The 26,974-nt window shown below is 43.8% G+C and overlaps 1 protein-coding gene across 1 annotated transcript; it reads right to left on the minus strand.

The window, feature by feature from the left end:
• Positions 1-8,384: 8,384 nt before the first annotated feature.
• LOC121347642 (keratin, type I cytoskeletal 14-like) lies at positions 8,385-26,629 on the minus strand. The gene is made up of 14 exons (XM_041426444.1): positions 26,039-26,629; positions 25,485-25,567; positions 24,535-24,691; positions 24,087-24,248; positions 23,834-23,959; positions 23,500-23,720; positions 17,923-18,337; positions 14,439-14,521; positions 12,942-13,098; positions 11,333-11,494; positions 11,119-11,244; positions 10,151-10,371; positions 9,457-9,482; positions 8,385-8,835 (listed from the first exon to the last, which is right to left on the minus strand). Exons 1-14 carry the CDS (start codon positions 26,627-26,629, stop codon positions 8,732-8,734), a joined length of 2,634 nt encoding a protein of 877 aa, XP_041282378.1. The 3' UTR covers positions 8,385-8,731.
• Between the last annotated feature and the right edge of the window lie 345 nt (positions 26,630-26,974).

A 26,974-nucleotide genomic window follows, 5' to 3' on the forward strand; every position in this document is an offset into this window, starting at 1 on the left:
CTATTTTTTTTTAAATTTAGTGAGCAAATGACAAAAGAAGTCAGTGATCTGAATGAAGATGAGCATCAGGCTTAGGTCAGACATTTGCCTTGTGTTATGGCTCTGCTGCTTTTGTTCAGGGTAAATCTCCAGCAATTATTTTCCTCTAGACTATTCAGCAGAATCATCCAAGATGATGATCACAAGAGGAAGCAAGGAGCAATGGCATCATGCAAACCCGATGTGAAAAGATAAAAGGCTGAATTTTCTTAGTGTCCTTTTTATTCTCATCCCTCATTTGTTTACTGACAATTTCTCTGCTCTTACCATTTTATACATTCTTCTATCCTCCCCAAAAAGCTAGAATACTTGCTAGCATCGGGATGGATTCACATCAGAGGTGGGGTTTACTCCTGGTGTTGGTTCATTACACTTTTTTCCATGTAACATATCTTGACTGGTTGTATCAATTAGTGGAAACTGCCAGAGGGAGCCCTGAAGCTGCAGCCATGGCAGTGAGGGGAGGGCAAGGCCCCAGCCAGGCTGGAGGGTGAGGGGCTCCTCAGGGCATCAGCTGGGAGTGGCCTCAGCGTCCTCCACCCCTGGACTATGCCCAGGAATTATCTGCAAGATCATGGGCTGCCTCATTTTTATTTATTTATTTTTTTATTGCTTGTAAGAGTAAGTTACCTAAATAGATGTTGGGCAATCTAAAAATCCATTGTCCAGTACTGCAGTTTTGGTCAGCATTGAGGAAGTGCTGTAACAGTTTGCTGGTGCTTAGCTCAGCAGAGCAGTTTCAGCTCCAGACTCAGCTGTGGGAGCTGTAGAGGACAGTCTGTGGGTTCACAGGTAGCACTTCCCTTCAGTGACATGCTTGGTCAGAGTAGATTGCCTATAGACATAATAAAACATTTATAGCGACACTAATGATTTGTTTGATTTCATGAAGAAATGTCACCTGTGTGACAGAAGTTTAATGTGCATTGGAGGGCCATGGAGATAAGTTCTGCAGGGCTCTGATAATGTGGATGCCATTCCATCTGACTCACCTGTGCTAACCAGCCCTGGGCAACCAGTCTGGAGAGTTCAAGGAAAAAAGACACACCCAGCTGTGGGTCTGCGTTTTTGCTGCCTTTAGGTGGAACACATGCTTTTCTTTTGGCTGACATAGAGACTTTGAATTATTTGAAATAAAGCAAGGTCTTCTAGTTCAGTCTGTAGAGATGATCCATTGTAGGAGTGAAATCCAACACCCTTTTGTTGGTCTCTGTGTTTGGGTTTAGTATCATGAGAGTTTGATTCTGAAAGATCTACACTACAGTCCTGAAAGGACATTGCTGTGCAAAGTGCATTCAAGAGAGAAGCATTCCATTTTCAGTGTTCCAGCCTTATTCCAGTATTCAGTATTTCTGGGTCTGAGATATTCCCCTCCTTCTTTTCTTAACTACCTTTGCATCTCCTCTTACTGCTAATGCCCACGAAGCCTGCTCTCTCCAAAGAGCAAAGCAAGGTATTTTGTGCTTTGCTGAATGGGATCAGAGGAGAGAAAGTTCTGGATGATGTCACCAACTCAGCTGGATTCACCTAAGCCCTGATCATTTGCAGCTCAAGATCTTACACTGTCTGCCTCACGTATTTTTTCCCCCTCATTTCCCTCTCCTTTTTATCTTTTGTCCAATGAAAATATCTCAATCATCAAACCACTGCATCTTATTTCTTTCTGCTTGGAGCTTTGACCAGAGGGGTAAGTTAAAACATTACATATTTATGGTGCTTAGAGAGGTGTTCCAGCTCCTGGAGTGCTGCGTGAGGCAGTGTGTGGGTTCCATCCCTCCCCAGCCACAGGTGGAAAATGAAAGTCAGGAGCTGCCTTTCCTGTCTCAGCTGCTCTCCTCGAACTGAATCAGATCTCAGTGCCAACAAAAACAGCTCCAGGCCACACAAACGAACCTTCTCTTTTTTCTTCCCCAAAAGTGCCATTAAGATCAGCTCTAACACAGGACTGCTGGCAGATCTCTCTCCCTTGGAAAAACCCTGTGCAGCTGAAGTGTCAAGGGAAGGAGAAAACCAGTGAACTGGAGAGAATTTCAGCCTACTGACTCTCTCAGTTCCAGAATGCTGGAGTGGTTCAGTACCCATGAAAAATATTGCATATTTCTGTGATTCAGGAGGCAAATACAATTTTCATGGCTCTGTGCAAATAGATACACACTGACTACACTGTAAAAGATATGTACAACCACACTGTTCATATCTGTGCAGACTTTTTGCTAGCTTTAAAAGAAATTCTTGTGGTTCTGGGAATCTCATTTGATTGCATGTGTTCATATCTGTGTAGACTTTTTGCTAGCTTTAAAAGAAATTCTTGTGGTTCTGGGAATCTCATTTGTGTCACACCGCAAATCAAGAAAAAACTCAATTTTTTCCCCAGGGTAAAATTGCACTCATAATGCCAGGAGGTGCCTGGGCAGGGGCACAGCTGCAGCTTCTTGTTTGGGGACTGCTCTGGAATATCATCCTTTCAGCGCATCCCAGCAATCCCACGGCATCCCCACTCTCAGGGTTTGTACAAGCTATGGCCTGCTTGGAACCCAAAATACCCTCCCAGCATCAAGATCTGTGTCAGGAAAGCAGATACCAAAAAAGCAAAATAAAGGAAACAGGCCGAAAATCCATCTCCATACTCCCCTGGAGGAAGTCTGGCACTGTTAGTAATGTTCATTGCACAAATACTGCAGCAGAAATTTCCAGGTGGTTTTCAGGTGATGCCCTACGTGTCTGTTATTGTTCTGGTTTTTGTCTTTAGCAAAAAAAAAAAACAATGAATGACCAAAGACTAACATTTATAATTTGTAGCAAAATTTGGTTTTATGTATAAACAAGACACGATTTGCATTTGGATAGAGATTTAAATGAATTAAAGCTAAAAATTAAAAAGCACAATGCTGCAACATCTGGTCCCTTGTTGAAGACCTCTCTAAGTTTGCACAATTTGTACTTTTTTTGTCTTTTTTTTGTTTCCTAAACAGTATTTTTCCTTCTTTTATAAACCAGAAATACTAAACTACAGATAAATTTTCCTACTTTGAGCTAATGCTGCAGATAGGGTTGACAAAGCTGTACAGCGCAATCTTAGCTCACTGTACAGGCACAGCCATGACCAAGGCACAAAGATCTACAAGTTATTTTCAATAAAGCTGTACAAAAGAATACATTTTACAGTCCGTAGAACCCTTGGTGTTCCCCAGCCTCAGGAGCCCGGAGGAGCGGCAGGGCAGGGACAGGCAGCGGGCTCCGTGCGGATCTGCCTGGTTGTCACTAGAGGCCACCACCGGCCTTCGGAACGGAGCTGCTCCGGCCCGCCCCGTGCTGAGCGCCGCGGGAGGGTCCGTGCGGAGCTGGAACGAGAGAATAAAACTTACGGATTACATAAGAAAATGTCTCATGTTATCCACTTTCCTGGCCCGATATCCACAGGAGATTTAGTTGTATCGCTCTTGTGGCCGAGCGTTTAGAGGAATATTTTTCTTCGGAGCCAGCAGCCATAATTCAGTGCTGTTTGTATGGAGTGGGTTTGGAAGCAATGGCAGGAAGAATGGACTATCTTTCTAAATTCTGACATGTGAGTCTTTGAGGACAGGGAGTGTTCATTATCCTTTTGAATTACACCCTTTTATATGACTGATGCTTGAGTATCTCAATTTTTAAGCAGTGATAGGCTGTAGACATTAAAGAGAAGATTTATTTCGTTGTGTTTTTCAGGTTTTTGTTCTCTACAGTAACAGAGGATACATTCTCAGAATGTCTTGAAACCGTCTCTTCTGAGATTAACCTGTAAGCAGAGCCTGGGTGCTGGAATGGCTTTCAAAAATTACTCATTTTTCTCATTAATAGGACATAAGAATATGTTCTCTTTCCTGCACGGGTAACTTTATGATCACAATTTCTGTCTGCTTGCAGCAGCGTTACAGATTTCCTGCTTTGAAATTGTTCTGGCAAGAGTCACTCCCAGTTTTTTGTCTGATGCATTTGATCTTTTATTTTCTCATAGATTGTTTCGGGGCTGCAGAGCTGAGCCAAAGCTGGTACTTCTCTAAAGGTAGCACACCTTTAACTTCTGTTCTAAGGAAGACCTGTAGTTTGTAGCTACTTCATCATGTTTGTTTCTCCATTTCCCTGCCTGCGCCAGCTAATTATGCCTCTTAATTGAAACACATTTTTCCAAATTATATTCTTCATTTTTGTTGCTTTCTATAGAGTCTAATTACAGCCTGTCACATCGACTCTTTTGGACTTGTCCTTAGGACATTGGAAAGCCAAAAAATTTGCCCCTGAAGTCTATATAGTTATTGAAAGTGTCTTTACCACAGCTGGTGTTATGATTTTATGCCTTTAAGCTTCTGATGCATATTCAGACATTCAAAAAGCAAATTAACATGTCCAGAAGAAGCAGCCCTGCACCTGCCTCACCATTAGGTCATGTCTCACACTGGGAGCTCCTGCCATAGGGACACTCCAAACTGTCCAACATTGGCACTTCTATTTCATGGAATATTTTTGCAGACAATTGGTTTGTGCCAGTCCTAGGCCAGAGGCTCAAGTAGGTCATTTCCATATAGTCACACAACTAAGAATATCATAAAAGTAGAGCTTGGAAAAATAAAATTTTTTACAGAGGGAGGAATGGTGAGGAAACAACAGATGGTAAAACTTAAGTTGGGATTTCATCAAGCCAAACATTCAGGTAGAGTCAATAATTAAGATGCTTTTGTGGTATAATGCAGGACATGGGGGGACAGGGGATGCAGCCTCTCCAACATTATTCTTTCCTTACTTCCCTGTTTATAGATTCATCCTTTTTCTAAATGATTCATACACAGGAACAGGCATCTCCTAGCAAAACTTTAGAAACCTTTATAGGTCAGGGTGTGGACATTGTGAAATGTTTTACCGGCTCTTCTACCTATTCTCTCTGCTTCAATAATCCATAGAACCTGTGGGTTTAGCAGTGCTACAAAGGCAAGATTTCTTTTCTTCTCTTTCTGAAATGACTTTGTTAATTTTGCATCTGCAATAACCAGGAAGGCAGAAAGCAAAAATTTTCATTGTGCAGATGTGGCTGTTGATAAATAAGGCTGAACCCCAGCAGTGTGGGGCCAGCTCCCCAGAAGAATGTGTGATTAATAGCACAAACCATGACTGCATTACCTCATCGCACACTTCTTCCAGGGGATCAACACTTCACCTACCAAAGCTGCCTATTGTAATACACCTTAATAAGTTTTAACATTTCTACAAGTGAAATGAGCTGTGACTCATGCCCAGGCTGGAGTGCAGTCAAGGCTCTTGGAAATCATGCTGAGGATTATTCCGTGCAGGACTGCCTTAAATGGCAGGTGAAACTGCAAGGAGCCAGCTGTGAACGCTGATGGTTTCAGCCTCCTTTTATAGGCTGAGTTCCTGTATCCTGTTGGTTTGCAGAAGTATTGTTGCATCATTCACTTCGACTGAGAAATGCTGTTCTGTCCTGCTCATGTTTCTTTGCTATCCTTTTCCATTTATGGGAAGTAGAATTTATTCACTTGGTGGGTGTTGTTTTTAATAATACTTCTTATTTTTCTGATTGCAGTTTCTTCGTGGCTGGGCCTGTCACTTTCTTGGTGTAGAAATGGCACTTCTTTGTGTATGGAATACTGAAGGAGAACAAATATGAGCTGGCAGAGTTCAATCAGTGTCAATACAATGAATTAACAAAGTCATTTTTCAAGCCATACATCATCACAGTCCTGAATATTTTCTTCCCTTCAAGCCACTGCTCTGAAATCAGAAGCAGCATTACCTGTGCTCTTAAAGTCTCCCAAATACTACAAAGCTGCCAGAGCTGCCAGCACAGGGTTCTGTACAGGACTCATTTCAGTCAGGCTGTTGGCACAGGTGCATTGAAGAACACCATCAGAGTCTGTGCAGGGTCCTGACCAGCCATAAACACTTGGAATGAATGAAGGGCATTATCTCTTCAGAGCCATCAGACACTGACAGGATTGCTGTGAGTGGGGAATGGCTCTTCAGGAAGTTGTATTATCTAATAGCTGGGTTAAGTAGAAGCTGTGAAATGATGGATTCTAATTTAGTGGCTCTCAGTGACTTTCTTTGCAGCCTTGAGCGAGTTGTGTCATCTCTTTTTCCAATTTCTCAGGCAATAAAATGGGAATGATAATACTGGCCCCATTCATTATCTCCCTGACTTCATCTCTCAGCGTGGTGTGAGAATGTGATGTTAACAGTGTATGCAAGTGGTAAATATTAGCATCATTATTTATTATTTAGGGTGCAGACCCACCCTAAATACATTTAGGAATGCATAGCTTATCTACCAGAGCACAAATTCAGAGGTAATGAGTAACCACCAGATACAGGGCAACGTCTGGTGACACAGTGTCACAAGCTGTTCAGCAGAAAGGAGATCTGCAGTTCTACAGAGCATCCTGAAGCTGTCAAAGATTCTCCACAAATAAGCAATTTCTTCCAGAAACAAACAGAATGTGGTGTAACACCTATTTGTATGTTTAAAGACTCATAGCTTTACTCCACTTAGTAAAAGACACTTGAATGGCTGTGTTGGAGCCATCAGTGCACGATGGTGTCAGTAATGGGGTGAGCTGTGAGGATGGTGCTGTGAGCTGTACTGCTCTGACCTGCACAGAGAGCAGCAGCACAGGTGTAAGAGAAGGTTAAAATCATCAGAGTGGTGGAGTGGTATGGGAATTCTGCTGCCTCTCAGCAGAGAACAGGAATTCTGCTGCCTCTTAGCAGGAATTCTGCTGCCTTTTCTCCAGCACCTCTTGGACCACAGCTGAGTGTGACACAGGGCACAGGGAGCATATCTCACCTCTGCATGAGGGGACACCAGGGCAGAGTAAAGCCAGAGCATCGCTTAGGAATGTGAAATAAAGACAGGCGTGTTCCATAAGGCACTTCAATTATTTGTTTTTCCTTCTTCTTTCTTTCTTTCTTGTAGTTCAGCACAATAACCCAGCACAAAGCACATCCTTTCCTTTGATGTAGAAATAAGGGGCTACTTAGAAGTTTTTATAATTATTTGTGTCACAGCGATGTGACCCTGCTATGTAAATCTGATAAATGAGCATATCTTTAAATAACACAGAAAATTGTTCAAGACCTGGGCACATTTTGTCCAGATGCTGCAAACACCAGGTCTGGCTTGTTAGATCTGGTAAGCCATAAGGAAGGACACTCTTAATTAGCCAGGAGTTACTAATCCTGTATTACAAGTTTTACCCAGTTTAAAGAAACCATTAGGTAATCCATCCAATGCTTTTGGGATCTCTTTGTGCAACAAGGGTGGAGAGTTGGGGTGCGGGGGGCAAAGGGGGATCAGGATCTGGTTGGAACATGCCAGTAGCAGAACATTGTACCACAGAAGTGACTTTGTTCAGTTTAATCTGCGTTTCCTTTGAGATTTCCCCTTTGTGAGCCCTGTTTCAAAGCAAGGCACGTAACAGGAGCCCTTTAGTGACAGTGCGTGGTGTGCGGGGATGACGGGACATGATGACAATGTCACTCATGAATGCGAGACTGCCCTGGACACGCAGACTTTGGAATGCAAATCCCTGACACGCTCATTATGTTCCATTTGGTCTCTCTTCCTTCTGCCTTACACTCTTCCTCATCTAAACATCCTAATGGTATTTCTCTTTTGCTTGCCCAGATTTTATCTTTGCATAGCTCTATTGCTGTCAGGGTCTGCTGCTGACTCGGGCATTGGGCTGAGCTGAGAAAGGGAGGAAGCCTGAGCTTGGCTGAAGCTGACAGTTCTCTCTGGTGTTTGCATGCACTGTAAACACCAGTCTGGCCTGACTGCAGAACCTTTTGACAGAGACAGTGAACATTAATTTGAGACCAAATAACTGAAATGGTTTTTTGAATTACCTGGGACATCAAGAAAGGATGAGTGTCTGGAAAAGTACTTACAGACTCTGAGGGAAAGTGTGTAAAGACAGTGCTAGAAAATTTCTCTCAAACTGAAGAATAAAGAAATGTTTCTGGGGGACTATTTTTAGTAAAGTGGCTTTGCAACACTCCTACTCATAATGCTGTTCCAAATGGTGACTGATAAGTTGTGTATAGGGAAGTTGAATAGCTTTGCTCATGTAAATGTTACCTGTAACTTGTGTCTCCTCTTTTCTTTTTTGTGTTCTTCTTGTATTGTCCTTCCTGAAACAATGAGGCTTTGGCTGTCCTGAGCCATGTCAGTGGCACTGCCACAGTGGACTGAGCATATGTAAAGGAAAGCAAAATCAGATATTCCAAGGACCGGAACAAATAATGCACAAACATTTATTGGCTGCAGTGAGGTATATGATGAGAGGCATATAAGACCAGGAAAAAAGTTGAGAGATTATTCCCCTTAAATTATAGCTAATTTGCAGAGCGATAACTGAATCCCAGATGGATGTTCCTGCCCTGGGGAGACGTGCACAATACATCTGCCACTAGCTCAGCCAGTCACTTTAATTCAACAGCTTTTTTCCAGCATTTTGGTGACTAAAAGCTCTTTAAACTACCAATGTCAGCTATACCCAGCTCTGTGGCACTTTGCAGATCATTTGAGAAGCGCGTTCACTACAGGATCCCTGTTTGACACACGGGAGCCAGCCCATGGCACACTGCTCCAGAGGGGCTGTGGGAGCTGCTGCTGGGAAAGCTGCTGGTTTGGCAGAGCTTTCCTTCAGGCTTGTGGGGGGAGCTCGTTGATGGTGGAGGACACCACCTCCCCGTTGACGCTGTCGTGGACAATCGCTTTGAGCTTTCGGTTGCTCAGCCCAGAGTGTTCTGAAAGAAAGGAAAGTTTAATTAGCCAAGGAGCAATGCTGAGACAAGGTGATGCAGGGAAAGCCTCATTTACAGTCATTTACCCACTGCCTCCTTTTTTCTACATGTTTTCCTTAAAGTCAATATTTATTGCTCTGTGTGAAATGTGCTGCCAGAAAGTCACCCTGGGTCTGGTCCAGGTCAGGGCAAATGAATAACACAGGGAGAGCCCAGCCAATGCAAATCCAGCAGATTATCCTGGATGTCTGCAGGTCATGCCCATGCCAGCATACAAGTTTCCAGACATGCAGATTTTTCGGTTTGCTCTCAAGCCCTAACGCTGTTTTAGTCACCCAGTGGAGTCTCCTTGCCTCCTCATGTCCCAGGAAAGCTTTAGTCTGGAGCTGAGCTGTGGCCACTGTGTGACTGACAGGGCTGGGGCTCAGGCAGCCCAGTGGGCTCTGCAGTGAGCCCTTCACAGCAGCCAGGAGCTGCTGAAACGCTTCTCAAAGGTCTGTGTGAGCCTGCTATGCTCACCTTCCACAGTTCACTCAGGTGAGGTTGAAATTGCCCTGAGTGAAATTTGATTGGAAATGACAGTAATTAAGAGTCACTACAGAGAACAAAGTAAGGAATTTTTACCTTCAGTTTCAGATTTTCTTGCTGTCCTGTGAAGATAATGAAATAGAAAATAATGTTACACTAATTTAATAAAGTTATTTGTCCCCTTTTCACTGTTTCTAAGGAGACCTCATCCCACTATAATTTTTTTTTTAAAAGAAGGAAAAAGAATGATGCTTTTATACCATGTGAGCTTTCCCTTTTGTAGATATTCTGACTGGAAACATCCCTGGGCACATTCATATTGCTCCCAGGGACAGGTGCATTGGTTGTGTGTATTTGGAGTTGCTCAGGTTGATCCCAATTTGGTTTCTGACAAATACCCTCACACTTGGGGCCACTCTGTCCTGCCTGCCTGAGAGTTGCAGTTCTAAAGGCTGCTGATCTTCCTTTTTTGACTTCATAAAAATCAGATGAGAGAATAAAAATGAGGCCAGCATTCTCCTATGCTGAGATGGCCATACTGTGGGAGTGGAGAATTTTATTCTTTTTTAATAAAAAGTAATATTAATTTAGTTAATCCAAATTACATGGGTACCAGTGTCTCTGTACTCTGAGTGGCTCCAGCTTTTTATTATGATCCATCACATTAAAATACCAACCCTTGATGTAGTATGGGACTTGCAAGCTTTGATTAAGCATAAACAAACAAACAAATAAATAATCCAAATATGAGAACTCTTCATCTGTTCCAGTCAGGGCAGCTCTGCCTTACCCGTCAGCATTCCCTTCCAGCAGCAGGCGGTATGTGGAAATTTCCTTTTCCAGGCGTGTTTTGATCCCAAGAAGAACCTTATATTGGTTATTTTGCTGCTTCATGTCATGACGAACCTGGCTCAGCTCCTCCTCACACCTGGAGATGATCTGCTGCATGTTTTGGAGTGCAGCAGCGTAATAATTCCGAGTGTCAGCCAAGGTGTCTTCCAGCATGTGTTTCTGATGGGGCAGATAATACCAAGACCATGATTATTATTTATTGTGGTAGATACAACACAGAAATACCAGCAAATTTGGTCTCTAGCTAGAAGATTGCAAAATTAAGGCTGTGGTAATTTAAACACTTATGCATTTGCATAACTATTCTTGTGAAGGCAGCAGAACCACAGAGCTGTGCCGTGTGTGCATGAAAGGCAAAACTGAGTCATTTATCCCTGCCATATCCGTTCTGCTCAAAGCTCTGCTCCTGGCACTGCTGTCTGTCCTGTCCGTTCTGCATGAACTGTCCAGAATTGCTCCAAAGTCTCCAGGTCTCTGGGATGTGAGCTTTAACTGGTATAAGAGCTATGTAATATTTGTGAAAGCTCCCCACCAATATTTTTCACAGTTTGTGTAATTCATGCTTGATAACAGGGCTTGTAAATATGAACTTTGCATTCTTTGTGTCGCTGTCTGTCTTCTGGACACATTTTCTTTCTAGACTTGGAGTCAGCTATCCCTTCTTCTTCTTCTCCTCATATTTTGTTGAAAGAAGAGACATACATTTTTCACTTCCTGGTGATGGTTGCTGAATCTATTTTGCATATTTTGGCAAAGTTGAACATGATCTGAATTCCACTTTCCCTCATACTTTAACAACTGCAACAAAGTTATGCTAGGCTGTGGATTTAAATGGAGAATTGGTCCATGACAACTTCTGAGAACATATGGAGTGAGTGAGCAGCCCAAGATGTCTGCAGCAGATACCTTACTAATCTGTGCCTGCAGCTCGATGTCCAGGGACTGCAAAGTTCTCCTTAGCTCCTTGATCTCGTTCTCGTTGCGCTGGATCTGCTCGGGGTTCGGGGTTGCTGCCAGGGACATTGCTGCACTCTGGAGCAGAGGCAAGAGAAAAGCTCAGACTCTGGTCAGGCAGCTGCAGCCACAGGGGGCTTGGAAATGAGCAGGGACTGGCTGTTACCTGTTCTTTGTACCAGTTGTCCAGGCTTTGACGGTTCTTTTCAATTATGGCCTCATAATCTTCTCTTATTTCTGCCAGAATCTTGCCTAAGTCTGCAGGAGGGGCCGCGTTTACTTTTATATTGACTTTGAAGTCTTGTGAGGAGCGATTGGCTTCCATGTCCTGTTCATGTGTCAGAGGGAACAAGCAAACTTGTTTATGGAAGTAGAAAGTTTTCAGAGAGCCACAGAATCCCAGAGAGGTTTTGGGGGGTAATTGTTATATATACATTAACATTATTTAAAAAATTTGTATATTGATAATACTGTGATGTGACTTAAACCAATGACATAGCTGCTTCTGAGGCAGAATGCAATAAAGACATGCAAGAAGATCTTTTCATGGAATGTTTCTGAAAGAAATGGACTCAGTGAAGAAGCACTGACATTTTTTATTTATTTATCTCTTAGAAACCTAAATCCTTGATGAAAATCTAACAGTAATTTCATCTTTCTTACCCTTTATGTTAATATTTATGGAACTATAACTAAGTTTACAGGAGAGTAATGTAAAAGTTCTATGTAATTGTTAAAGGAATAATTGGATTAAAGCATATAATTACTGTGTAAACAACATAATTACAGGACCAGTTGGGCAGGTAGGGTAACATTCCTTTCTGTGTAGCACAACCTTCTGTGCCTGGTACCATTTTCAAAGCACCCAGGCAAAGGAGCCTTTTGGGGTATGACATCATGGAATGCAGATCAGCTGGACACAGGGATGGCTCTGCTGGTCCCCTGTGTCCAAGAACTCTCCTGGGCTGGAAGGGGGTCAGCCAAAGGCAGCTGCACCTACCACTGTGCACCCCCTGTGTTTTATTCTCTGCTTTAAAAACCCACAGACACTGAGCAGGATGTTTGGTCCGGAGTTGGGTAATAACTGCAAACAACACCAGATCAAGCGAAACCAGCATGTTTCAAGCAGTGGAATTATAAATGTGGGAATAACAGAGAGCACTGAGTATAGCTTTGCAGAATTCAGAGTAGTGTGGCTTTTGAGAATTATCTAATTACTGTGCTTAGGATTATGCAAGAATGAGTAATTTTGCCTGACTTCACCAACCATTCTTTTTAATTTTGATCCTTCAAGAATTTGAGATGTGTTTTGCTCAGGTCAGCCTGTTCTGGGTTACCCTGCTTGAGTTTAGGGGGGTGGAAAAGGGGGCCTAAAGAGATCCCTTCCACCCTTCAACCCTTCCATGCTTATGTGAGTATGGGAAATGATATATTCAGAACTGAGGAAAAAGTCTGTGATGACTAAAACCCGGCAGCACTCTGTGTATTTATATCTAAGTCTTTCTGAGAACATTTCTGTCCAATATGTCAGTTATTATTAGCTGTGTATGACAGATGGGTGGGAGAGACTCCAGCAATCTGTTCTCTCTGAAACCCCAGTGTAATTGGTAAAGCAGACACAGGCTTTTTGCTTCACCTGACTCTCATTGGTGCCTCAAAAACAGGATTAGGTCCTGAATCATCAATCCCACTTACAGATTGTGGGTCTTACTCAGTTAATTACATGGTAGTAAAGATTTGTGCAATAAGATTTTACCAAGTGGAACTTTTTCTACCTCCTCATGGTCTTTCCTCCTGAGGATGTGCTCTTCTCTCAAGCCTTCAATTTCCATTTCCAGATCTGTGGTGATAATGGTCATGCCGTCGAGCTCCTTCCGCAGGTTCTCCACATCCAGCTGCACTCCCTGCCTGCGACACTTCTCGGCCTCGTATCTTTATGAGGAAAGAGAAGACACAACGTGCATGTTGAGAACTGCCCCATTCAGGCTCTTCTACAAGGCTTAGTCTATGTAGGGAACTAGAGAGGACAAACAAAGAAACCAATTCTGTTTCTAAATATGTTATTTAAATATTTTTGGATAGTCTTAACAATAAAATGAGTTTTATTAGTTTGGCATTTCACTTTCCTCTCTCTCTCGTAACTTCTCTATGGTAGGAAATAAAATTTCTTTTTTTCACTTCCCTTTTTGCATGTTAACATTCACCCAGTTGTGGAAGCTTTGAGAATGCAATTCTCTGAAAACACTATCAGCAAGCACTGATTGCTTTAGTTTTTTCAAAATGGTAACTTTTGAGTCCTCCAGAAAAACAAGAAAAATGTGATGGAAGCCAGTTACTGACATTCCTCTAATCTCTTGCAGCATCTGTAGTGAGCCAAAGGAAGGGAGATGCTCTTGTGTCTTCCCTTGGGCATGGGAAGCAATTTCACACCTCAGCATCTCTCCCTTACTCTGTGTTTTGTGGGCTCTATTGGTGCTTCTCCATTCACCCAATAAACTCAGTCTGAGTCCCGTCCCTCAAAGCAGTTCCACTGGTTCCTTTTGTGACACCACTGACTGATAATGAAAGGCTGGCAGTGCTCAGGGTATCTGAGTTTGTCATAATACTATCAAAAGCTGAAAATTTTTTTATAGCTGATCACCAACTGCTCAAAATAAGACAAAAATTCCTGATTCCTAAGAAGTCTTACTTACAGAAGTGTCAGATCCTTTCCTTTGGAAAGACCTGCCTGAAAGTGTTCTGTACAAACATTTTGTCTTTTCAGTTGATCTGAGAAGTCTCTTTCAATGTACTGAAAATCAGACTGCTGGGAGCCAGTGATGCACCAGCTCAGTCACTGTGCTCAACTCATGGGACTCCAAAGCAGAAGCCACACAAGGACAGGTGTTCCCTGCAGAGCTGGACAGAAGAGGTGATAAATCCAGGAAATAGATTTGGGCTGGACTGGGAAGTGCAGTACTTAGAGGGGATAATTTGTAATCCCAGATGACAGTTTTAAGTGCCTTTTGTCACAAGTATTAAGTGCCTGCTGTCAAACCTGCTCGTCAGGACCTGCACTAAGTATCATAAACAGGGTGACTCAAGGTTCTTCAGCAATCATTTGTGGGTTTTACATGCTTTTGGGTTTTTTTTCCTCTGTTCTACATTGTTTTTATTCTTCCAGTATCAACAGAAAACCTCAGTAAAATCGCTTCCCTATTGGATTAGCAAGAAAAAGTAATGTTTAGTTAATCCTCTTTCAAATCTAATGAGGAAACCAAAGAAGAGCTTACTTGAGCCTGAAGTCTTCAGTTGCCATGTTAGCGTTATCAATTTGTAAAAGGATGCTGGCATTGGTGATCTTGCTATCCTCAATCTGGAAAACAGAGAATCCAACAGGAGAGTTGGTGTTGCCATGGGATGACAGTAAATAATCTGTGCTGGTTTAGCCTCTTTGCTGCTCAAAGGAAGCATCTAAATAGTGGAATTCCCATGCTAAGAAGACCATAAGAATAAAAGCATTTCAGTTTCCTATGCTCCTAGGTGTTTTACAATTTTTGTCTGTAATCTTACTTTTCTCTTTTTCTTACTTTTTTTGAGGGTATGAACCAGGAAGCATCATCTTATTCCTGACCATAGATGATATTAATTTCATGACATAAATTTCATGGTCCCTTACAGAGTAAGAGTCACTGCCTTCCTCTGGTTTTGAGACCGGATTCTGATTCTGTTCAGCGTGGCTAACAAAGCTGCCTTGGGCATCTTTAGGGCAAATTTCAGTAAGAACCATTAAGCTCTGTCTGAGCACAATCAAAATACTGGAGTTAATGTTATGCCAAAAAGCAGCCTGTGTATGAACACCCTGCTGAGCTGGTGATGGTGGCAGCAACTCACTGGGAGGACCCTCAACTCACCACAGGCTGGAGCTGCATGCACAATACCACTGGCATCTGATTGTTGTGGTCCATTCAGTTATTCACCTATAGCTGCTCTGAATCGACCAGCAGCATGCAGTGATTGATTCAGGTGTCTGATTTTGCTTTTGGATTTGAAAATTGCTCTAAAAGGTGCAGGCTGAAGCACGATCTCATTTATTTGGTGCACACAGCACTCGCTGGAAAGGCTCATGTGTCCCTGATAACACAGAATAGCTTTTAACTATAGATCTGAATGTGAAAAGTTCAGTATTCCGTGCCAAATCTTTGAAAGAACTCCAGCAGGAACTCACACATAATTATCAGCAAATCATAAATGCAGGACACTGTGTCCTTTTCTAACACAGAAGAAAGAGAAGTGTGGTTGCCATCCCACCAGCTACCTTCCCTCAGCATCCACAGAGCAAACCAAGGGGCACTGTGGCCCTACAGAAGTCATTTACAGAGCTCTCAACACCTTGGAGTAAATTTCCCACACCTCAATGAATCACAAAGAAACAAGGAAATGACAAAATTCTCCTCAAGTGTCAAAGGTTCACCTCGGTAGTGAAGAAGAAGGTGCTGTGGAATGTTTAACTAATCTGCTAACAGACTGTGCATTCCTGTGCAATTATCTGCACCTCGGATACTGCCCTGGGACACCATCAAGGCCAGCTCAAGAACTATAACAATGCCCTGAACGCGTGGCTGCCTGGAATTTGGTGACAAAGAAGAGGCAATTTTTGAATTGTAGAATAAACAAGGCAACGAGAAAAGAACATGAGTTCTTCAGCTTTGTGCCGTGTACAGAACTGCTGTGGGACTCTGTGCAATCTGAGCACTGCTCAGTGCTTTGCCCACTGCTGTGTGGATCTCACATGTGCCAGTCACCTCTTAACAGTCACATGGAATTCCTTACTGCATCCATCATGAACGTGGCTGTGTCTCCAGTACCAGTCTGCAAACTGTCAGCTTCATTAAGAATTCCCACTTAATGTTATTGTATAGGAAATACACTCCAATTCCTTCTCAAAACAGGGATTTTTCCAAGAAGGCTTCCTGCACTGACTTTACCTCTCCGTTCTCATGTCCTTTGTCCCGTCTCCTGGAATGCTCTCTAGATCACTTTGCTTATTTAGCAGCACAAGGTGTTTGAGTGAGACAGTTACCTGAAGAACAGGTGATATTTCATTGTGTATCTGGGCTAGGATGGAGTCAGGCTGGAGCAAGGCTTTTCCCAAAACTTGTTGCTCCATCAGGCATTCATCCTGAATTCAGGTATCCAGGAGAGTGTGGTTAAAAATGTAGAACCCAAATGATTATATGCCTCCAAGTTCAGACAGGCAGCATATCATAGACATTCTGGATTATTGGATATAGGACCCTAAATTTAGTCTGAATTTTATTTTAGGTGCTAAATTAGTTTCACCCTTTAAATTAACATTTAATTAATTTAATTATGATTAATAATTAGATGCTATATTTTCACTCATTTTACAGGCATACATGCTGGTAATTGCAATGTTTTATAGAGAAAGTAAAAATCCCGTGTTCAATCACTGAATTGTCACCTGTAAATGATCCTTTCCTGGCCTTTCATTCCACATCCAGGACAGCCACCAGCCTCCAGGTGTCTGTGGCCAGGGACAGCTGTTTAAGGGATGAGTGTTAAAAATAAGCTGTTTGGGTACAACCTACTCAAAAGTGAGGGCATCATAGTTTTATGCTTACTGTCTTCCTAAATCTTTCTGATTTACTAATTCCAAATCAACCTGAACACATATATGTTCTCGATGAACAAGTTTTTATTTCTCTTTCTGTTAAAAAGGAAAGTGCCCAAGTGCCAAGTCTGGGGATGGTGACCTTTCTTTATCCTTAAAACAGAAATGGGTGATGACAGTTCTGGCTCTCCATACACAGGCTGTGGTCCGAGCACCTCACCTACTGCCTGGAGGCAACACTTTTAGCTGTGAGCGTGGAGTTTGATTAAGTCCTTGGCCCCAGTCAGCAAAGATGTGAATTAATACAATTTCCAAACCTTTTTAAAGAGAATTTCTCAGGATCTTGAGAATGCCAAGTAATTGTATTATAAAAAGTTGAGAGCAAACGACAACGTTGCTTTTGGAAGAGCTTTGGGTTTTGCCCCATATGGGTATGTAAAGTTAATTACACTGATTAGTCACACAGATGGTTACAGTGCTAAGGATGTTCATTATGAATACAGATTAATATTATGCTTAAATTTGAAGACACGTGAGTTTGGGAGATTGAAAGAGTTACTGTTGAACATTAATATTAACTACTGGCAGGAACCAGAAATTCTCCTTTTAATTATAGTGAAAACATCCACAAGGAATTTGTCACTGCTATTTTCTTAATTACAATGAAGTATTTTTCCATCTGATTACATAAGCTCATTGGTCCCAAAACTCCTGTAGTTTCATTGTCTGCTACCGCAGGAATCAAAGAGCTGGAATGCCCCAGTCTGTCTGGAGACAGCAGCAGAGAGGGGCAGGCTCTGCACTCCTCCTGCTTTGTAATTTGCTCAAGACTTGTGCAGTCAAAAAGACCAAGTTCTGCCAGCTGCAGTTACTCAAAACCCAGTTTCAGTACAGAAAGGAACACTTGGCAGCACACTTGGATCCCTTTATTCTGCCAGTCTCTGCAGAATCCCCCTCGCCCCCTTCCAGCCTTTCTTGTGCCCACAAAGAATGTTTATGCCCAGGTCCTGGAACTACCTTCCTGAGGATTTCTAACATTTCAAAGGTTTTATTTAACTTCTTTAAAGGAAAGCCATCAGCATAAAGGAGAACCCCGATTCCTTAGAAGAGCACAGAATGACACAGTCCCAGCTCTGACTTACCTGTCTTTGCATGTCAGTGACGTTTTGCTCGTACTGGTTGAAGTCATGCCTCTTTCCATGAGACTTTGTCCTGTGCCACTCTAGGATGCAGCTCTCCAGCTGAGCGTTGGCTGCTTCTAAGGCACGGACCTTGTCCAGGTAGGCAGCCAAGCGCTCATTCAGGTTCTGCATAGTCTGTTTCTCATTCCCACCCAGGAAGATGCTTTCCCCATAGTGCTCGCTGAAGCCTCCCCAGGCTGCCCCTCCTGCAGCCAGCCAGAAGGGTCTGGCAGAGGAGAAGGAGGGATGTGTGCTGCTGGCACCACCATCTGCACTTGATGCTCTGTAAGAAGTTCCTTGCTGGGCCAAACCACACCCTGAACTACCCCTGAGGGACCCAGAAAAAAACTGGAAAGGGCCTTGGCTGGTGCTCATGCTTAGCTCTGTGTGAATCGAAGCCCAGGTTTGGCTGCCTAGCACTGAGCAGCCTCTTCGCCTTCCCTGAGCAGCTTTATGCCTTTTCCTGTGGGAGTTTCCCTTCGATGAATGACTACAGCAACAAGATTGTGTCATCACGAAACGTGCTTCCTCTTGGTCAATTCTGAAGCATTTATGAGCCTGCACGCTGTTGTTGTTTGGAATCAGCTACATACCGGGTTGCTTTCCTTTCGCTTGTTTGGGTTTTTTTTTTTCTTTTTCTTTTCATATGATAATAGTGAGGTGTGGCCAAAATTCGTAGGTGTGGAGCAGGATCAGCTCTGCCTCAGACTTCTCTCTAACCCGGTAGTTAGTATGTTATGTTTTCCTGCTCATGAAGAGAATAAATGGGAAGCCAGGGCAGGGATGGGGCTATGCAGATACTTTCTGTGGTAATTCTCAGGCTGTAGAATTACAGCAGCCCGTGGATCCTCAGACCTGTGGATTCTCAAGTGCAGTGTGTCCTACCAGCTGTCAAACGGCTTAGAGACCAAACAGCTTCAGCCTTGGGAGATGTGAGGCTTTCATGAATTCATCCAGCTTCTAAACCAAAAAAATCCTCCAGTCCAGAGTCAGTAATGTCCAGCTGTTCCCTTCAGCTGCCATTTCCAGGGGAAATACATGAGAATTAGGTACTTTTATACTGATTTTCACATGATTTGAGGTGCAGTCCTGTTTCAGTGGTCTTGTCTCAATAGGCAGCAGTGCAAAGATTTCTTGCTGTTCCCAGCATTAATACTATTAAGATATTTATCTTAGCTATAAAACATATTTACACTATGAGTTTGTAACAGCACTCAAAAGATTCAAATGATTATTTAAAACTACCAGCCCTAAAAATTGACCTGGCAATCATGCAGGAATAGTCTTTCTCAAAAGTCTCAGTAACTTTCTGCCAAACTGTATCATCCAACAGGGAAAGGTGCATTGTGGCTCTTGCAGATTCTCCTATTCCTCATGCTGGTAAGGGGTGTAGATGGGGGAGTGGTCCCGTGGCAACGGCTGGGTGTAGTGGGTTTGCTTTGTCTTGTTCTAGTCCATGACGGAGGGATGAGATCGAGGAGGAAGATTTGGGAAGAGGCATGAAGTGGGTGGGCACAGGCTGTCCCAGAAATGCTGCAGCTGGTTTCCTTACCTAGGTGAAGGCCAAACCCCTTCTGCCCTGGCCCTGCTGCTCATCCTGGCGAGGTCAGGGAGACTGCATGAAGCAGAGTTCAGCTGTCCTGGGACAAACAGGAAGGGATGTGTTTTGCCCTGTTTGTTTCATTTGGAAGGCCTCAGCAATAAGGAATTGTTGCAGCTTCCCTGGTACCTCCCGGCCTCGTTCCTGACTGAGCAGGATTCGGGCTCCTCCTTGTGGCTCGGGCTTGGCTCTGCTCAGCACCTGATCCTTTCCGTTTCCCCAGCTCCCTTTATACTTTACCCTCTTTCTTCCTCAGACTCAGTCAATCTCCTCATTTTCTGTAGAAATCCTGTCATTTCTAACTATTTTGGGAAAGAAATCACTGAAAATTGGATTTTCCAGTGAGCACAAGGTTTGGCTCTCCCCAAATATTGTGGTTATAGCCATTATCCATAGCTGCAGTCTGGGGTCAGCCCTGCTGCAGGGGAGGGGGATGAGCTTGAAGCATCAGACAAAAACTGAGGCCCTAACTTGAAAAAAACCCCAAATTATAAAAGCACTGATGACATCCTGCAGATCTCACCAGAGATCAATTTCAGATTGAATTTTCAGTTTAGCAAGCTGGTGTCTGTGACCTATCACACCAATATGGAATTACACAGGGATGTACAGAATAGAATGTGAAATAAAATGAATCCTCTGTTTCACCTGAAATTACTCCATGGCATTCCCACCCTGCCTGGCAATGAGGCTGGCAATGTGGGAGATCACAGGGCCTCACTCTGAGAATATAATGGAATTAGCACATCATGAAAACCAGAATAGTATATTCTCTTGCAATTAATCCAAAGTACAGGTGATCTGGGACATGGGAAGTGCTTCCCCTGAGGCTCAGCCTTTCCAAACTGGAAAAGATGCCACACAGTTTTGATCCACACATGTTGAGGATCGATGAAAAAGACCAAACAACTTACTTCAAAATCTGGTATGACTCTTTGTCAGGCTGCAGTGCTGAATTTGGGTTTAGTCACCTCTTTAATCCAGAACAGAGAATGGAAGTGACGCCCAGAGTAAGGAAATAAACTGTTGTCAGCAGATGGCACCCTTGGATGGGGACTGCTCTGCTCCCTGGGAGATGGGTGCTGCTCTGCAGTCCCGCCTTGCTTCATCTGGGAATTGTGGGTGTTGTACTGAATTAGAACGTGGGGAGCAAACTGAGCTGAATTTCGAGGCTGCAGTTTAAATACAGGCAGATTATTTTGACAGGTACGTTGTACAGGTCAATGTCCTGCAACAATCACTGATTGATTCAGCTCCTCCATCTGGAATACAAATGGATGGAGAGCTGCCTGTGGATGAAAGAATTCCCTCTCCTGCTGTTTGAGTGATACAAGCAATAGTCACCTAGGTTTCGGATCAGGAAAAAATATCATTTATGCAGTTCAGTTTTCCTCTATAGTGGATTGTGATGTTGCTTTGCTGTAGTTTGCCAGAACCTCTTCTGAACTCCTTCCAGTGGGAATGCCAAGGGGATGTGCATCTCTTACCAGCAGCACCCATGATCTCATGGCCAAACAGTGTATATTTCCTTTTCTTAAATGTCAGAAAATAGAAGACACACAAATAGTGTCTCTAAGGAACTCGGAAGGAAAATAAAATATGTAATTCTAGAAATGATATAGTTTTTGCAGGTACTATTATGTGGATTGAATGTCCAATGATGGGTCTAAGGATGCCTTTTTCAAACATGTTATGTGAGTAAAGTACAGTGCTTAGGTAACTGCTTTGTGTGCTTCTGGGATTCACTAGGCTCTTAAAATTTTATCAGCATCTCTTCAGTTCCATTTGTGGGGGATTTGCAGCTGGGAGAAGGTGATGGGGCTGAAACCACAGGCACAGCAGTGACATGGGCCAGGGATGTTCTTCCTGATGGATGAAAACCAAAACAGTTGCAGCAAACTCTGAGCAATTTGTTTCACCTGGACTGTGCCTGCTGCTCTTAGGAGCTGAGGGAATTTGCTTGGTGCTGCAGGCAGTGTAGGAACACAAATTTATGCAGTTTTTTCAGAGATGCATTTTATTTGTGCATGAATTGTAACCCTGTTGTGCCCTTGGAATTGAGAACAAAGATCCTAAGGATTTTTTATGCTATCTTCTGTTTTTCACTGATACCAGCTCCAGATGGCTGGCAGACTCTAATGGCACTTTATCTGTCCATTCATCACCATTTTTATTATTATTTTTAAGGTTATTATTGTTATTGCTGTTGTTATTCCCAGAGTATCCCCTGGTTGGGTTCCAGCAGCCCATGCTGGGAGGGCCTGTGGGCTGTGTGTGGCACAGTGGCTTCAAAAAACACCATTAGACTGGATTTATTTGCAGAAGCAGAACAGAAACTTTATTGTTAGGACACAATAGAGCACCAGCAGAAAACAGGCTTTGGCATCTCTGACCCAGCGAGCCAATGCTCGTGTACAAAGGCAGAGCAAATCTAAGGAAAGACATTCTTGGATACATTCTCGTGATTTGGGGAAGTGAAAGGCTATTTATCTCAGCATTAGTGTGGAGGCTGCACTGGGTCCACGTGGAGATTTGGTATTTCTTTATGGGTATCTCCTGTCACGGGTAGAAACGGGTTTTCCATCATCGTCCGTGCCAGAGCGACCTCTTGTAGCGCTCCCAAATGCTGTTGTAGGAGGAATAAAAAAATCAAATAAAGAACAATAAAACCACTAAGGCACTGCCAAGACCCTGAGGAGCTGAACCATGAGGTTGTGTTTGTTTGTTTCCTCACAAGATCTTTCACATATCAAAGGCAGAACTGCCTTTACATCTTATCTACTTTCCCTCCTGGTCCTCATCCAGAAAACCTTAGGAGTGCACATCAGATATGGATTTGGAAGCATGTTGTATGTTATGTGAATCAGCAGAGGAATGAATCTTTGGGACATCTGGGTATTTTAGAATCCCATGAGCAGTTCATGCACTCATTTTGGAAATCTACTGCATTCAAAAATGCACACAAAATAAAGTATTATATTTTTGTCTCTACATGATTCAGAACATGCTCATTGTGGGGAGAATGGAATCTGTGGTAGTAAGAAGAAATCCAAGGCTAAAAGGTTTATTTAATCCTATTTTGCCTGTTCATTTTAGCCCCTCATTAAATAAAAATGTTTCTTACCGTCCTTGGGGTTCAGTCCTGACAACCTGTAGGAAAAAAATATTTGATTAATGACCATTCCTGACATTGTCCCCTGAAACCATTGAACCATTTAGGAATTTGTGTGGACAGCCAGGATTTCACACAGCTGCTCTCAGTGGCTGGTTCTGAGGTGTGTTGTTACTAGAGGTGCTTTCAGCTTTGAAATCCACCCCTATGTACTTGAAAGGGAATGGGAACAGTGGTCAGACCAGTTCCTTGTCCTGAGGTGTCTCCTTATACTGCTCCTCTCCTCAAAATGCCTCTTCTAGATACTATATAAGCTGATTCCTCCTTAGAAATCAAAAGTAATTCCATGTATAGATCAGATATGAGAAGTGGGCATGAAAATGCAGATTTTACTGAAGTAAGCTGGAGTCTGTTCCAGGCTCTTTTCTTGCTGGGGATACTGGTGCATGAGGATGAGTATTTATTTTCACCTCTGTGCACAAATAGAAAAAAACAGGAGCTAAAGAAATACTGGGAGCAGGTTTTTATAGGTTGCCTCAGGCTGAAGGCTCTAATTCCAGTGCAACCAGAGGATTAAGTGAAACATGCATATGAGGGCTGCTGCCTTTTCTAATTCATCACAGTCAAAATAGTGGCATTTATATTTTCCAATCCTCCACACCACCATGTGCAGATTTAGCTGGAGTTATGGCAGTACCAGGGACTTTGCCAGTGCTCCAAAGGCTGCGTGTGCAGGGAGCGTGACTGAGCAGCCCGGAGTCATCCTGGCAGCCACAGAGCGCTGTTACCCTTATCTGCTCATCAGGACAGGGACAGGGTGACATACTGTGCATCCTGGCCCTCCAGCAGCTGGCGGTACGTGGCGATCTCCTGCTCCAGGCGACTCTTGATGTCCATGAGCATTTTGTACTCCTGGTTCTGGCGCTCCATGTCGCAGCGCAGCTCGCTCAGCTGCTCCTCCACGCTGGTGATGAGGGCCTGGATCTGAGCCAGCTGCGCGCAGTACCGGCCTTCCGTGTCCCGCAGGTTGGCCTCCAGCCCAGCTTTCTAAAGTGCAGGAATGTCAGAACAGGTTAGAAGGAAGTTTGTCCCACGGAGGGGGAGTCAAGGAGAGGTGAGACAGCGAGGGAGGAAGGGGACAGTGTGAGGCAGTGCTGTACCATGCTGAGCTGCGACTGGAGCTCGATCTCCAGGCTCTGCAGGTTGCGGCGCAGTTCCGTGATCTCTGACTTGCTGGTCTGTATCTGCTGGGTGTGGGTGGCAACTTCACGGTTCAGCTCCTCAGTCTGGAAGGAAAAACAACTGTAAAATCACATACAAATGTATAAAAGATCAATCATTTTGAGGGAGATAGGGACCAACCAGGGCGGTAATGCTGAGGCACCGCTGTGCTGTTCATTGGTGTGACCATACCTGAGTGAAGAACCAGGCCTCAGCATCTTTACGGTTCTTCTCAGCCAGAGCTTCATACTGTTCCCTCATCTCAGCAAGAACTCTGGTCAGGTCAATGCCAGGAGCTGCATCCATTTCCACATTGACTGTTCCACTCAGCTGGTTCGAGTACTCTTTCATTTCCTGCATGGACAGCAAACAGAGGACACGAAAAGATCAGGCTCTTTCCTCTCACACTGCTCCTGCCCCCAGCAATGCCTGCTGTGGTACACAGTACCTGTGCTGTCAAGTATCACAGATGGAACTCACATAAAACATTTATCACATTTTCTTTCTCATTGCAACAGCTTCTCTACCCCTGTGTACTCACACAGGACACACCTATTTACATGTAACTTACATGTATGTTTCATTTACAAGACATGCATTCCAAAGGGGAGTGATCTCCCTGCACTGCCAGGATTCTCACCTCTTCATGGTTCTTCTTCAGATAAGCCAGCTCCTCCTTCAGGTTCTCAATCTGCATCTCCAGGTCGGCTCTGGACAGGGTCAGCTCATCCAGGACGCGGCGCAGGCCGTTGATGTCGGACTCCACGCTCTGGCGCAGGAACAGCTCGTTCTCATACCTGCAGTTCACAAAAGAAACAAGCATTGGAACACGTCTGAGTTTGTATACAGTAGAGCTATAAAATGATAACATATAGGAGGAACAGTGGACTGTAGATGAAAACATACAGATTTAGAGGTGTAAAAGCAATAAAGCTGGTTTTTTTCCAACATCCAACTATGGTATAAGGAAGCACAGACAGTGCTGTTCCTGAGGAGGACATGACATTTCACCTTGCACAACCTGATTATCAGCACCAGTAGAAACATTGTCACACAGAACAGGAGTTTTGCAGTGTCCTCCCAGATTTGTGTAGGAAAGCACAGGTGGGGCAGGGCTGCTGAGGACACAGGGGGGAAAATAAAAACCTGCAGGTGCATTGCTGCAGGGAAGGCAGCTGCACATGGACCCTTATCATCTGATGTGCTGCTGAGCCTGGGAGCTGGAAAAGCCCCACCTTACTCTAAATTTCAGACTCCAGCAGAGAAATGCTGAAGCCCCACAGCAATCTCTTCCTGCCACTCAGTTCCATCTAAGTGAAAATCTCACCTATTCCTGCCTTCTTTCCCCTGATTCAGACTACTAAAAATATTTGAGTATCACAAAGAAATGAAGACATGGGCTGTAATTGATCATGCAAACAGCTCAGTGATCTGAATGCTGTGTTCTGTCAGGCTTATATTCTGAATTGGTCCTCTCTCAATGGATTCTGCTTGTCAGGATGGTTTGTGTCTGAAGTTACTAAAGAAAAAACTGCTTTGAGAGAGTGAAGACAAGTAGAGTGAAGACAAATGAGCTCCAGGTGAACTTACTTCAGTCTAAAGTCATCAGCAGCCAGCCTGGCATTGTCAATCTCCAAAATGACCCGGGAATTGTCAATGGTAGCAGCAAGGATCTGGCAATTAGAAACATGGAGAAAAATTCCTGTGAATAATAGTAAAATATCTGATCCACATTTCATGAGCAAATCAGAGGGCTGTGATATTCTGTGCAACATGGATTGGAACCATAATAGGGACATGTGTTTGTACAACACCTGATCTTATCTGTAGCCAGGTGAATTATCTTTCCAGCCTTTGAGGCCTACTTGTCACATTCTTTACTATTTGATTCCTGAATAAATATATTGATAATTCTAAACACATTTTGCTAACTTTTACAGCTCAACAAACATCACATTGTCAGGATAAGATACTTGGTATTTAAATTGAGAAGAGACTACTCTGTTCTGCTAGAATGCTCAGGACATCAATGAATTTGGGATGAGGAATTCACTACTTCTTCTGTAATTATTTTAAAGACATGGAACATGCAGTTCCATAATTCTCTCGCCTTCTTATAACTCCTCTACACATGAATGTCATACCTTGTCTCGGAGATCTTCGATTATCTTGTAATAATTGCTGTAGTCACGGGCGGGGCTGGTGGGAGCTTGTTTCTGGTACCAGTCTCGGATTTTCACTTCTAAATCCGAATTGGCCTCTTCCAGGGCTCGTACTTTGTCCAGGTACGAAGCCAGCCGGTCATTCAGGTTCTGCATGGTTATCTTCTCATTGCCAGAGAGGAGGCCATCGCCGCCACCAAAGCCACCACCAAGGTCAAATCCTCCACCAAAGCCAGCGCCGCCTCCAAAGCCAGAGCCCCCTCCAAAGCCAGAGCCCCCTCCAAAGCAGGAGCCCCCTCCAAAACCGGAGCCTCCTCCAAAGCCGGAGCCCCCTCCAAAGCCACAGACTGCCCCCCCTCCAAAGCCTCCTCCATAGCCACCTCCAATGCCACAGCCTCCTCCTGAAGAGGAGACGTACCTGGCCGAGGAGATGGAGACGCCGCGGCCGCCGGAGCCGCCGTGGATGCTCGGGGCCCGGCAGGTGCCTCCGGTGCGCACCGAGGACAGGCGAGAGCTGCTGCCCCCAAAGCCACCCCCGTAGGTGGAGGAAGAGCTCATGTAGGAAGTGGCCATGGCTGAAGCAAGAGAATGAGCAAAGGTCACTTATGCACCCTGGGAAGAGAAGACAGCCTGTTCCTTCACTGTCCTGGTGCCTCTTTTATATGCTCATGAGCGGGTGTTGGAGACAAACCCCACTGCAGCCCTCCCTCCAAAATTCTCCTCCCTAGAGGTGAGGCCAACTGTGATGACATTCCTGACAAGCAGTGCTGGCAGCACATCGCAGGGGCTTGGGGTTTCTTTTTTTAATTAAACAAAAGGCATGAATCAGATGATGTTTTTTCTTCAGGCTATAGTTCTGAAACTTGGAGTTTACTTCTCTGACATTTAAGAATGGAAAAACAAAGTGAGTTCAGCCCC

This window comes from Onychostruthus taczanowskii, unplaced genomic scaffold (assembly GCF_017590055.1).
Source record: "Onychostruthus taczanowskii isolate IOZ18803 unplaced genomic scaffold, ASM1759005v1 scaffold91, whole genome shotgun sequence".
NCBI classification, from domain to species: domain Eukaryota; kingdom Metazoa; phylum Chordata; class Aves; order Passeriformes; family Passeridae; genus Onychostruthus; species Onychostruthus taczanowskii.